General features: G+C 49.6%; 1 gene segment (V, D, J or C); it reads right to left on the bottom strand.

Annotated features, from left to right (window-relative positions):
- Positions 1-6,937: 6,937 nt before the first annotated feature.
- Positions 6,938-13,987, bottom strand: LOC144273257 (Ig gamma chain C region-like). The segment is given in 5 exon segments: positions 6,938-7,179; positions 8,798-9,112; positions 10,951-11,277; positions 13,595-13,903; positions 13,978-13,987. Coding segments are annotated over 5 exon segments (1,203 nt in total).
- Positions 13,988-14,103: the final 116 nt, after the last annotated feature.

The following is a 14,103-nucleotide window of genomic DNA, read 5'->3' as shown; positions in this document are numbered from 1 at the left end:
GAAATCACGAGAGGAAAGTGATCAGGAACAGCCAGCATGGATTCACCAAGGGAAGGTCATGCCTGACTAATCTAATCGCCTTTTATGATGAGATTACTGGTTCTGTGGATGAAGGGAAAGCAGTGGATGTATTGTTTCTTGACTTTAGCAAAGCTTTTGACACGGTCTCCCACAGTATTCTTGTCAGCAAGTTAAGGAAGTATGGGCTGGATGAATGCACTATAAGGTGCGTAGAAAGCTGGCTAGATTGTCGGGCTCAACGGGTAGTGATCAATGGCTCCATGTCTAGTTGGCAGCCGGTGTCAAGTGGAGTGCCCCAAGGGTCGGTCCTGGGGCCGGTTTTGTTCAATATCTTCATAAATGATCTGGAGGATGGTGTGGATTGCACTCTCAGCAAATTTGCGGATGATACTAAACTGGGAGGACTGGTAGATACGCTGGAGGGGAGGGATAGGATACAGAAGGACCTAGACAAATTGGAGGATTGGGCCAAAAGAAATCTGATGAGGTTCAATAAGGATAAGTGCAGGGTCCTGCACTTAGGATGGAAGAATCCAATGCACCGCTACAGACTAGGGACCGAATGGCTAGGCAGCAGTTCTGCGGAAAAGGACCTAGGGGTGACAGTGGACGAGAAGCTGGATATGAGTCAGCAGTGTGCCCCTGTTGCCAAGAAGGCCAATGGCATTTTGGGATGTATAAGTAGGGGCATAGCGAGCAGATCGAGGGACGTGATCGTTCCCCTCTATTCGACATTGGTGAGGCCTCATCTGGAGTACTGTGTCCAGTTTTGGGCCCCACACTACAAGAAGGATGTGGATAAATTGGAGAGAGTCCAGCGAAGGGCAACAAAGATGATTAGGGGTCTAGAACACATGACTTATGAGGAGAGGCTGAGGGAGCTGGGATTGTTTAGCCTGCAGAAGAGAAGAATGAGGGGGGATTTGATAGCTGCTTTCAACTACCTGAAAGGGGGTTCCAAAGAGGATGGCTCTAGACTGTTCTCAATGGTAGCAGATGACAGAACGAGGAGTAATGGTCTCAAGTTGCAGTGGGGGAGGTTTAGATTGGATATTAGGAAAAACTTTTTCACTAAGAGGGTGGTGAAACACTGGAATGCGTTACCTAGGGAGGTGGTAGAAACTCCTTCCTTAGAGGTTTTTAAGGTCAGGCTTGACAAAGCCCTGGCTGAGATGATTTAACTGGGAAATTGGTCCTGCTTCGAGCAGGGGGTTGGACTAGATGACCTTCAGGGGTCCCTTCCAACCCTGATATTCTATGATTCTATGATTGTATGATAATCTAACATATACCTAGCTAGATTACTTACTAAGTTCTAAGACTCCATTCCTCTTCTGTCCCCGGCAAAAGCGTCACACAGACAGACACAGACCCTTTGTTTTTCTCCCTCCTCCCAGCTTTTGAAAGTATCTGGTCTCCTCATTGGTCATTTTGGTCAGGTGCCAGCGAGGTTACCTTTAGCTTCTTAACCCTTTACAGGTGAGAGGATTTTTCCTGTGGCCAGGAGGGATTTTAAAGGGGTTTACCCTTCCCTTTATATTTATGAAGCCAACAGGTGTCCAGAGACCGTCAGATTCCTCCTCTTCTCCTTCAACAGAGACGCCTTGGTCCTCCACTAGGCAATGAGGAGCTGGGGATGAGACAAACGTGCCGATTAGAGAGACCTCTTCGTTTACCCAGGGAGCTGAGTGGGCACAGCAGGCAGCTCCGATCTGTGCTCTTGGCAGGAGATCCCTGTCCAGGGCCAGAGACAGAGGGCTCCCTGCCAGGGCAGACAGGCAGGCTGCAGGTGGAGACCCCCCCGTCACAGGCTGCAATTCTCACAGCAGCCTCAGGGATTTCAGCCCCAACTTCCATTAAATTTCACGCCCTTTGGCTCCTTTACACACCCCAGCCAGCAGCACGACACGCCTCTCCCCGAGCATGCGATTCCCCTCCCCAGGCCAGCAACAGAGCTGGGCTGAGACCTGCCAATGCATAGCTCAATGGGGCCATGCGCACCCATCCAACAGCGGCGTCTTCCCAGCCAATGCCAGTTCATTCCAATGCTGCCCTTCCAGATCTTGTGCCTGTGGCAGGGTGTGCATACCCGCACTAGCCAGGAAAGGGTTAATCACACCCTAGGGGTGGAGGAAGTCCTTCACCTCACACCATGCTAAGCAAGCTCCAAATGCTGTGCTGGTAGGAAGAAGAGCAGGCCAGCTCACTCTGCACTGACCGCCAAGGAGCAAGGACACTTGGTCGAGGCTCCAACCCACGAGCCATTACAGCCCTTGCCTGTGGAAGGTGGACATCTTGAGACAGACCTGGGACCTCTTGCCTTCAGCTGACCAGCTGCAGTCAGAGTCCCAGGGAATTACCTGCTCCGAGGAGCTCGCAGACCCCAACGTGATATGGACTGCAGCTTCAGGAAGCCCGGTAGCAAGTGACCCAGGGAGGGGGAGGAAGTGGTATCTCCCACCCGTCTAAGGTCAGCAAGTTGCAATCAGGGGAGGAAAACGATAACAGACAATGCGGAAATGGCAGAGGTGCTTAATGACCTCTGTGTTTCCGTTTTCACCAACAAGGTTGGTGGCGATTGGACGTCTAATGTAGTGAATGCCAGTGAAAATGAGGTAGGATCAGAGACTAAAATAGGGAAAGAACAAGTTAAAAATTACTTAGCCATGTTAGATGTCTTCAAGTCACCAGGGCCGGATAAAACACATCCTAGAATACTCGAGGAACAGACTGAGGGGATATCTGAGCCATTAGCGATTATCTTTCAAAAGTCATGGAAGTTGGAGGAGATTGCAGAAGACTGGAAAAGGGCAAATCTAGTGCCCATCTATAAAAATGGAAATAAGGATAACCTGGGGAATTACAGACCTATCAGCTTAACTTCTGTACCCGGAAAGATAATGGAGCAAATAATTAAGCAATCAATTTGCAAACATGTAGAAGAAAATAAGGTGATAAGTAACAGGGTGGATTTGTCAAGAACAAATCGTGTCAAACCAACCTGATAGCTTTTTTTGACAGGGGAACAAGCCTTGTGGATAGGGCGGAAGCGATAGACATGGTATATCTTGACTTTAGTAGGGCTTTTGATACAGTCTCATGTGACCTTCTCATAAACAAACTAGGTAAATGCAGACTAGATGGAACTACTATGTGGTGGGTGTATAACTGGTTGGAAAACCATTCCCAGAGAGTAGTTATCAGTGGTTCACAGTCATGATGGAAGGGAATAGTGAGTGGGGTCCCGCAGGGATCAGTTCTGGGACCAGTTCTCTTCAATACCTTCATCAATGATTTAGATAATGGCATAGAGAACACACGTATAAAGTTTGTGGATGATACCAGGTGGGAGGGGTTGCAAGTGCTTTGGTGGTTAGGATTAAAATTCAAAATGATCTGGACAAAGTGGAGAAATGGTCTGAAGTAAAAAGGATGAAATTCAATAAGGACAAATGCAAAGTACTCCACTTGGGAAGGAACAATCTTCTGCTCTACTCCGTGCTGATTAGGCCTCAACTGGAGTATTGTGTCCAGTTCTGGGTGCCACATTTCAGGAAAGATGTGGACAAATTGGAGACAGTCAGAGAAGAGCAACACAAATGATTAGAAGTCTAGAAAACATGAGCTTTCAGGGAGGATTAAAAATTGGGATTGTTTAGGCTGGAAAAGAGAAGGTTGAGAGGGGACATGATAACAGCTTTCAAGAACATAAAACGTTCTTACAAGGAGGAGGGAGAAAAATTGCTCTCCTTAACCTTATAGGGTAGGACAATTAGCAATGGGCTTAAATTGCAGCAAGAGAGGGGTTGGTTGGACACTAGAAAAAACTTCCTGTCAGGGTGGTTAAGCACTGGCATAAATTGACTAGCACGGTTGTGGAATCTCCATCACTGGAGATTTTTAAGAGCAGGTGAGACAAACACCTGTCATGGGTGGTCTAGATAATACTTAGTCCTGCCATGAGTGCAGGGGACTGGACTAGATGAGCGCTCAGGTGAGCCCGTGTCCCACTGCCCTTGCCTCATCCCCTCCAGTGAGAGCCCCTGGGTTTGGCCATTACCACATTGCCCTGCATTTGAGGTCCTCTCTATTCACTTTGGCCGCTAGGCTACACTCCCTTACACTCAAGGGCTGCCATATTGACTCTAGCCCCAAGAAAACAAAGTCCTGCACTTCAGGGCTGATATATTCACCATGGGCACTAGGCCACACCGCTCTGTGCTCATGAGTGCCCTTTAACAGACTTATCCTCCAGGAACTTATCTAATTCTTTTCTGAACCCACTTATACTTTGGGCCATCACAACATCCCCTGACAACTACTTCCACACATTGACTCTGTTGTGTGAAGAAGATCTTCCTTGTGTTTGTTTGAAACCAGCTGCCATTTAATTTCATTGGGTGAACCCAGGTTCTTGTATTATGTGAAGGGGAAAATAACACTTCCTGATTTACTTTCTCCACACCCGCCATGATTTTATAGACCTCTGTCATATCCCCCTTAGTCATTTCTTTTCTAAGATGAAAAGTCCCAGCCTGTCTAATCTCTCCTCAGTCGGAACCTGTTCCATCCCCGTGATCAATGTTGTCCCTTTTCTCTGTACCTTTTCCATTTCTAATACATCTTTCTTGAGATGGGGCGACCAGAATTGCATGCAGTATTCAAGCTGTGGGCATACCATGGATTTATACAGTGGCATTATGAGATTTACCGTCTTAATATCTGTCCCTTTCCTAATGGTTCCTACCATTGTTACCTTTTCTGACTGTCACTCTGTGTTGACTCCAGAACTGAGTGCTGTATTCCAGTATCGGTCTCCCTAACCCCGTACACAGAGGTGAAATCACTTCCCCTGCACACCACCCCCATGTTTATACATCCAGGGACAGAGCTGGGAGGAATGAAGGCTCCTAACAGTCTCACCCTCCCACCTCGCTCCCTAAACACATAAAACCAGATTCCTGGGCGCTCTGCCTCTAACCTTATGTGGTCAAGTGAGGATGCATCTCCTAAGGCTTCTCACGCCAGAGTGGCTAGGGCTACATTGTGAGACAGGTGCAATAGTTACGAAACAAGTCTTGGAGATGGGGGATCAGGGCTCTATTCCCACCTCTCCCACTGACCTGCAGTGTGACCCGAGACAAGCCACCTGGGCTGGGGACTTTAAAGGACTCTTAGGAAATTAGGTGCCAGTGAAATAAACTCACAATTGAATGGGAGTTGGGTGTCTCGTTCCATTTTAGCTTAACAATTTTAATCCTTTTCTGCCAAAATATCAGCTCCTTGCTTCCAGGACGTTTGCTGTGTGTGTGTTCGTACAGGACCCATACAATGGGGCCCTGACATCAGTCAGGAGATCTAGGAGCTGCAATATCATGAATAATAATGGATGGATAGCAACTCCCTGCAGAGGGATGGGCAGGTGGAAACATGACACTGCATGAGGATGGATGGATGGATGCAGAGAGGAGATTGCATAATTTTGCATGCATGGATGGACAGATATTGTGCAATCAACGAGACAGGTACTGCAGAGGGTAGGATGGATGGATAGATCCTGTGGAAGGATGAATTGACGTAGACAATCCATAAGGAAAAGAGGATGGCTAAAGAAAGAAAGAAAGAAAGAAAGAAAGAAAGAAAGAAAGAAAGGTGGGGGGATACATCTAGATATTGTGGGAGGAAGCGTGGATGAGAAACGGAGACAGTCTCCGCCAGAAGACACACCCTTCATCACAAACTCTGGCATGCTGCATTTTAATTTGGGCATATTCCACACACAGCCACGCTCTGTACACCAGAGCTCCCACAGCTTTACACACAGGCTAAGAGGAATCCCAGAGCCCACGAGGTTCCCTGGCCATCTCAGATACGCCGTGAGGAGCCCACGCGGCTCTGCTCCTCAGTAGCAGGTGACGTCAGTATCGGACAAGATCACAGAGACCTTGACGGTGGTGGGTTTACCGGAGGCTTTGTCCATGCTCCGCTGGACAAAGGTCATGGGCAGACCCTCGTGCCCCACCACGCTGGCGTACGTGTCCCCCCGTCCCCATTCAGATGCCAAGACATTGAGCTTGCTGTAGATGAAGTAGCGCTCCTCCTTCCCAGCCTCCCGGACGGGGCCGATATTGGTGTAGGCTTCCTGGGGCACAGGCCGCTCCTGTTGGGTCCGTGTCACCAAGATGGCTCTGGGCTGGAAGCCGGAGGCCAGGCAGGTGATGGTGGCCGATTCCCGGAGAGCCAGCTCCTCAGCGTGAGGAGGGGAGATGTAGACAGAAGGGGCCCGGAGGGAAACCACTGCCATGAGAAACAGCAAAGGGTTGATGTGAAGGATTGTGACCTAGGCAGTCCTGGCTACCATCCTCCACCCTCATCACCCTGCTATATCTCACGAGAGCCCCCACTCTCCACCCAGACCCATGGATACAATCTAGGAGTTCGGCCCACACTAACCCACCAGATCCAAATACCTTCCCTGAAAAGGGGCTGGAACTCAGGACTCATGGCTTCCAGTCTCCCTATTCTAACTCATGACATCCCACTCCCCTCCCAGAGACAGAAAAAGAACCCAGGAGTCCTGACTCTGTCCCCTTCTGTCTCATAAATTTGCCCGTTTCATCCCAACCACAAATTTGCGACTCCCAGTCCCAAAGACCTCAAGCCGGATCAGAACTAGCGCCCCCTAGAGACAGAAGGTCCCGTCTCCCATTCCCCACATCCTGAGCCAGCCACTCTCCCAAGCCTGCAACCAGATGGCAGCTGGTGCCCCCTACAGGGCAAATTCTGAGCTCTTACTGTGACTCTTGCGGATGCTCTTGACAATGGCCAACGGGATGTCTTGGTGCTTCATGGTGCAGGTGAACTCCTCCCCTGCCTGCCACTCCTCCACGCACACCCGCAGGATGCTGGTTGCACTTTAGGTGCCATCTTCCTGCAGCACTGGCTCCCTGGAGACCACGGCCAACGGGCCCCCACTACCCCGGTTCCAGGAGACCTCCAGGCTGCCGGGGGTTTCCATGCCACTCACCAAACAACTGATGGTGGCATTCTGCCCTATGTAGAGCTTCTCCAGGGAAGGGGGAAGGAGAGAGCTCCAGAGGGTGTCGATTACAGTTGCTGACACCTGGTGGGGGGCAGGAGGCAGCATTGAGGGCTGGGCTGAGCAAATATTTCAACAGGCATGAGGTATTAACTGAGTGCCTCTCTCTCAGGGGCGCAAAGCGCAGGGGCTGTTTGGGAAAGGGGTGAGGGTCATTGGAGGTGGAAATAGGGCACTGGGTTCCCTGGTAGAAGGGGCAGGACCCTCATCTTATGGAGCAGGGGGAAAATGGCTGAGATTTTCCAACCAACCGAGAGATTGGGATTCCTGGGTCCAATTATGCTTATTTGGGTCTCTGGGTGCCAGGAGCAAATCTGAAGGTCTCCGGCTTTGTTGGGAGAAAGCCCCATTGCGGAAAACGTGGCCAGGGACAGACCTGCTGTGGTTGCTCAACTCTGGGTCCTTCCAGCCAGAAATTCATGAGCTTGATGACCCACCTGAGCTCAATACATTTATTCCCCTTTCCCAGAGATGGCAGCTGGTACACAGGACAAATGACCTGCCCATGGTCATGACTGGCACCCAGATCCTCCTGCTCTAACCACTAGACCCCACACTGCACCCACAGCTCAGGACAGAACTTGTGTTCCCTAAACCCTACCCTCTGCACAGGGAGAAGGGCCATTTATATTTCACACCTGTGCTCTGCTGAGGTCCCTCAAGACATGAGTCCCCCAACTCCCACTGCAAGCCGATGGAGGAGGGGAGACCTCGAATCACTTAAGAAATCTCAGCAGGGAAACCCAGACTGATGGGAGCCCTGGCACCCAGGGACAATGTCCTCTATTGAATGTTGTGTGAAGAATATGCATGGTGTGGCTCATGAGATTAGTTTCTAAAGTGAACGTCCACGCCCCACTGTGGGGCAACGGAGCTGAGAGATTTCTCTCCTTTGTTAGAATGAATTCATGGGCTTCTGAATCCGATATGGAATATGCCCCACCCCAACTCATCTTTTCCTTGAGAAAAGATTTTAAGAGTTGAGAACAGATTTTAATTGGGTGCCTGTCATGGCTGCAGATCCATGAAGACTTTCCTAATGTGCCAGCAACAAATTTGAGGAATAAAAAGGGACAATAAGGACAAAATTGTGAATCAGCCACCTTGGGAATCCATGTCCAAATGTGGAGCAAACAACTCCCAGGGGGATCCATGGTTAAGAAGGAAAGAAATTTTTCAGTGAACCACCTCCCTGCCATGAAAGTCCTCTGTGAACTTTCCCCAAGATAAAGAGTGTCCATCCCAATGTCTTGGCCAAATCACAGCCCAATGAGATTACATTCTGCACCCTCCTTTAAATTCCCTCTTGCAGTTAGGACAGTTTTCCTGCATTTCCGTTAGTGGTGGTGGGGTCTATAAAGCTACAGAATCATCTCCTCCAGGGGTGGGGTGGGATCCCCATTAATTGGGGCATTTTGGACTGGATAATGCCTTGGGAATACAGGGTAATCTCCTGCACTGGAGTGGAGCGGAGGTTCCCACCCAGCTCAGGTTGCAATAAATCTTGGTTTCACCAAAGACGGATTTCTTTCTCCATTATAATGCCTTCATTGCCACCCCGCCTCCCCCCACCAGGGCTCACATGGAGTCATTCGGTTGTTTATTCCATTGGCTGGATGGGATAAGAACACATGTGGACATCCCCAAATTAATACCTGCCTCTGAGAATCCACTTACCAAGGGACACCTTTTCCACAACCCTCTTGGGCTCTTCCATGGCTGGGTGATGCACCATGCAGGTGTAATTTCCTTCTCCTTGACTTTGCTCAACCTTCAGGACGCTGTAGGCAGAGAAAGTGCCACTTCCTGACACAGGGCCATTGTTGTAACTGGGCTTGAGTTCTGGGGAGTTATTCTTCAACCATGACATGCTGATCTCTTCAGGGTAAAAGCCACTAGCTTCGCAGATGAGAGTCAAGGAGACTCTGTTCCCGGAGATGTCTTTGTGGTCGGCTTGGGAGACAGTGACTGAGGGCTCCTTCTCACTGATGCCTAAATGAAAAGGAAGAGGGACAAGAAAAGAATAAGACTTGGTTTGTCTGTCTAAGTTAAGGACTTAGATCCACCAGCTATCTCTGTGTGAAGGGGACAGGAAGGGCAGTTGTTCAGGGTACGTGTGAAGCTAGACCAGACAAAATAAAAACCCAACCCTTGAGCATCATCTCCCTTGAAACTCAAAGAGCCTGGATCTTCACCCAAAGACTCAAATGAACTCCAAAGCCTTCCCCGCAGAATGCACAGTGAACTTCCAGATCCTCAACCTTCAACGGCAACAACTTAATATCATCATCTCCATCACCATATTCATCTTCTTCACCTCCCTTCTTTCCTCCTTATCTTCATCTTCTCCAGCATTCTAACGTTCTTTCTTTTTTTCTCCTTCAGCATCTTCATTTCCTTCTTCATTGTCATCGACATCATCTTCATCCCCTTCGAGATCATCATCCTAATCGTTATCCTCAGCTTGGTTTTAAAGTAATGCAGATGGGCAGGGGGCTTTGAGCTAGTCCTGTGTCCCAGACCTGAACCCTCACCCCAAACCTGGAACCACACTATCTCCTCTTCACCCCAAGTCTCCGCCATGCATCATCATGACATTGGGTCACCAACCCATTTGCTCACTCAGATGGAGCCTCTTCCCTCCTTCAAATGCTCACAGCAAAATTCAACACAACTGAGATTTTTCAAAGGCTGGCTAAGGGACTTGGACACCTTGGGTATTTCAATGGGATTTGGGCACCTAACTCCACTGGAGACTTAGAGATTCTCATCAGAAATATCCCTGAAAGACCAGATGCCTGTGACAAGCGCCAGCCTGATTTCCAGAGGTAAGAAGTACATATGCACATCAGACCAGAGTCACAAATAGGACACTAAGTCCCTAACAGGCCACGTCGCTGGATCCCAGGGAGCAGAGGGAATGAAATTCTTGGAGAATCTGGAAATTAACGTTAAATCAGGGAATACTGGGGAAACTGTGCAAGTGGAAATTAATGAGAGATAGAGAATGAAAGATTCATAGGAGAAATAATAATTATACCTGCAATACATCCCTCTGCTGAGGGCCTGGGCTCCGCTAAAGTCCTACTTCTCGGGGGGTTAACGGGGACTTAGAGGCTGCCTAGGACTTGTGCGGGGTAAGTTTCACCCTCTAATCCCAATTAACAATGACTGGAGTTTTCCTTTCCCTTTGAGATGCCAAGGCTACTCACCTGTATTGCTCATGGTTATGTCCTGGGTTAGTTCTCCAGAAGAGAGTGTGGTCACTTTGCAGGTAAATATGGTGCCTTGTCCCCATTGGGCCAGTGACACAGGGTGAACTGACCAGGCTGGTGGTCCCATTGTTGTTTTTTGGGGGGGTTCTGTCTTCGCCACAGAGCTGACTTGCCCATCCACTTTCCATGCGATTCTGCTGGCTGCTAAGTCATAACCCAAAACTAGACAGGTAACATGACCAGAATTTTTGATGACGTCTTCATAGGAGGGTTTGGTTAAGTAGATGGTTGGGTCAAGTGAACTTCTGAGGCTGGCTGAGAAATGCAAAGAGATGTCAATGACCAGCATAAATAACGTGGAAAGGCAGAAAAAGACTATCGAAATCTAATCTAATCTATCCATCCACCTCTATCAGAACACTGGTACTATCCATCCCATCCATCCATCCCCCCATTATATCTCTTTCTCTTCCCATCCACTTACAGTATCAATTTCTCTATGGTACTCCTATGTCTCCCATCACACTAGTGTCTAGGTGCAGTCCCACCTACCCTTAGGCAGGGCTGGTTTCTGAGTAACTCTCCACCCCACCATGCACGGGCGTAGCCCCTCACCCCAGCACTTGCTGGCGTTGTGCATGGAGAGCTCTGTTCCCACTTCTGGGTGGGTCACTTGACAGGTGAAGATGTCCCCCATCTCCCAGCTCTGCCTGGTGATGGTCATGCAGCTCTGCCCCATGTAGAAGCCATCTGTGCCCATTGCAGAGGAAAAGGCCGGGTTGGGGGGGCTCCTCTCCTTTCCATTCACCAGCCATTTCATGTCAGCTTTCCCGGGTCTGAAGCTCAGGAGGAGGCAAACCAGCTCCAGCTGGCTCTCTGTGGCGCTGTCCTCACAGGTGGGGACCAGGAGGTAAACCTGGGGTGGCATTGTCAAACCATATGCTGAGAGCAGACAGAGGGGATGACAAGGTTCCTTCCCCACTCTGAACTCTAGGGTACAGATGTGGGGATCTGCATGAAAACCTCCTAAGCTTACTTTCACCAGCTTAGGTTAAAACTTCCCCAAGGTACAAATTAATTTTATCCTTTGCCCCTGGATCCACTGCCACCACCAAACTTTAACTGGGTTTACTGGGAAACGTAGTTTGGACACGTCTTTCCCCCCAAAATCCTCCCAACCCTTGCACCACACTTCCTGGGGAAGGTTTGGTAAAAATCCTCACCAATTTACGTAGGTGACCACAGACCCAAACCCTTGGATCTTAGAACAATGAAAAAACATTCAGTTTTCTTACAAGGAGACGTTTAATAGAAGTAAAGGAATCACCTCTGTAAAATCAGGATGGTAGATACCTTACAGGGTAATTAGATTCAAAACATAGAGAATCCCTCTAGACAAAACCTTAAGATACAAAAAAGACACACGGACAGGAATAGTCATTCTATTCAGCACAGTTCTTTTCTCAGCCATTTAAAGAAATCATAATCTAACACATACCTAGCTAGATTACTTACTAAAAGTTCTAAGACTCCATTCCTGGTCTATCCCCAGCAAAAGCAGCACAGAGACAGACACAGACCCTTTGTTTCTCTCCCTCCCCCCAGCTTTTGAAAGTATCTTGTCTCCTCATTGGTCATTTTGGTCAGGTGCCAGCGAGGTTACCTTTAGCTTCTTAACCCTTTACAGGTGAGAGGATTTTTCCTCTGGCCAGGAGGGATTTTAAAGGGGTTTACCCTTCCCTTTATATTTATGACAAAGGAAAACACAGTCCAGTGTCACTCTCTGTAGATCCCCACTCCCCTTCCCGAGAGAGTGCTAACTCTACAGTCCTCCCAGCACTGGCAAAAACCCACCTTCTTGTGCTGTGTTTACACTGCGTACTTTATTCAGCCTCTAGGGATTAACTTCACAGCCATGTAAGGGATTAAAACAAATGGGAACAGGGCCCTTAAATCATTTAGGCAAATACTGAATGCCTCCGTGCAGTCTTTCTGCACATGCTGCTTTTCTGCACATGCTGCTGGAGTGTGTTCTCCCTGGTAAACAGCAGGGACAAAGCTGGAACTGGAGCTGTGTTTCTTTGAAGTTCTTTTCCTCAATTAATGTCCCCTGTTTAAGGGGGAGTGTGGCACTGCAGAGCATGACATGGCATCAGAAGAAAACCTGGGAGAGGACTGACTGTGTCTGACTACGGAAAAAGGGTCATAACCTCAGCTGATGTAAGTCGACACAGGGCCACTGACTTCCGTGGAGATCAGTCGATTTTCACCCGTTCAAGTTCTGACCCCAGAATGCCTAGGTTTGCTGCTCTGGGGTTGTATCCATTTCAAAAGATGCCCGAGAACAGCCGAAGTGCAAGAAACACACACAGCTCCATGACAAAGAGGTGTAAGCGAGTGCTAGCTTGTAAGGGGGTGTAGCCCCGTTAGGGCCAGTGGTTGCTGGGAATTGGAGTTTCATGGGGCTGCTTGCTGCAGTCTATATAAGGGAAAGCTTCTGGCTCAGTGCTGAGGAAAGCACCTGAGGGGGAAATCTCTAGATGCGGACCAGGCAGGAGGGCTAGGAACCATGCGGGAAAGGGGACCTTGTGGGAAAGGGGGGGTGTGCTCTCCATCCAGCCGGCTGAACGCTGGGGGGGCCCCGGGTGGCTGGGAGCCTGTGCTCTGAGTTCCACTGGTTTTGCTTTGAGTCCTTGTGTGTGAACAAACCTGGCCTTTGGACTGAAGCAGCGAATGGGCTTTGTTCTACCCCCCCAGTGGGAGGAGTCTGGGTCTGGGTTTGGGTTTGGGTGAGGGTGAGGGAGTAAGGCAGTGAGCCGAAGATTTCCCCTGTACAGAAGGGCAGCATGAGGCTTAGGTGCCATTTCAGACCAGCTGCGTGTCTAAGATTTCCCAAGGTGCCTGAGGGATTTATATGCCACGTTCCCATGGGAAATGGGTTTCTAAATCCTTTAGGCAGGGCTGAAAAATCTCCCCCTTCGTGGAACATAGGTCTCTGCCCAGGGGTGCATTTCACCCTGAGGTTTGCCTCATTCAGGGGCCCACGGAGAGGGGCACTGGGGGCGGGAGTTCTGCAATGACAAAGCACCAGGGCTCAGTGTGTTTCAACATGGGGCCAAACTTTCCCCACTCTTGCAGGGTGAGATTTTTCCAAAGGCACCTACGGGATGTGGATTAAGATTAACTGGCTCCCAGACCCTCTAGGTGCTTTGAAAATCTCAGCCTGGCTGCCCCCTCCTCCCCCCGCCGCATGTCTTACATTCCTGAGGGAACTTCCCAGACACTGTCTTCCCTGTGCCTTGATGCGTCACGTCGCACTGGTAGGGGTCGCCCTGCCGGGAACTGTCGGAGGGGATCAGCAGGCTGCTCTGGGTGTGGAGCCCATTGCTCATCGTCACCTCTGGGAAAGTTTTGACCCCCTTGGTCACTTGGCCAGAATTCCACTTGATGTCCACTGGTGATGGCAAATAGCCAGTTACGAGGCAGGCCAAGCTGGTGTCCGGGGGCACATTGCCGGTCTTGCTGCAGCAGGGAACCAGGGGGAAGACGGAGGGGGCTGTGCAGGTCGCTGGAAAAAGAAAGAGAATATGAGAGAAACCATCAAAAGGGGAAACTCTGAAAACCGGCCACTGATCTACCTACATCCGTCCATCCACCTCCCTCTGTGGCCTGATGGCTGCCTGGCCCAGTGGCCAATTCACTGGGAAAGGAGTCAGGACTCTGAGGTTCTATTCCCAGCAGCTGTGGGACCGTGGGCCTGTCGCAGAC

This window comes from Eretmochelys imbricata, chromosome 13 (assembly GCF_965152235.1).
Source record: "Eretmochelys imbricata isolate rEreImb1 chromosome 13, rEreImb1.hap1, whole genome shotgun sequence".
Classification (NCBI taxonomy): Eukaryota; Metazoa; Chordata; order Testudines; family Cheloniidae; genus Eretmochelys; species Eretmochelys imbricata.
The sequence above is the reverse complement of the archived record's forward strand: the minus strand, read 5'-3'. Positions and strand labels throughout refer to the sequence as shown.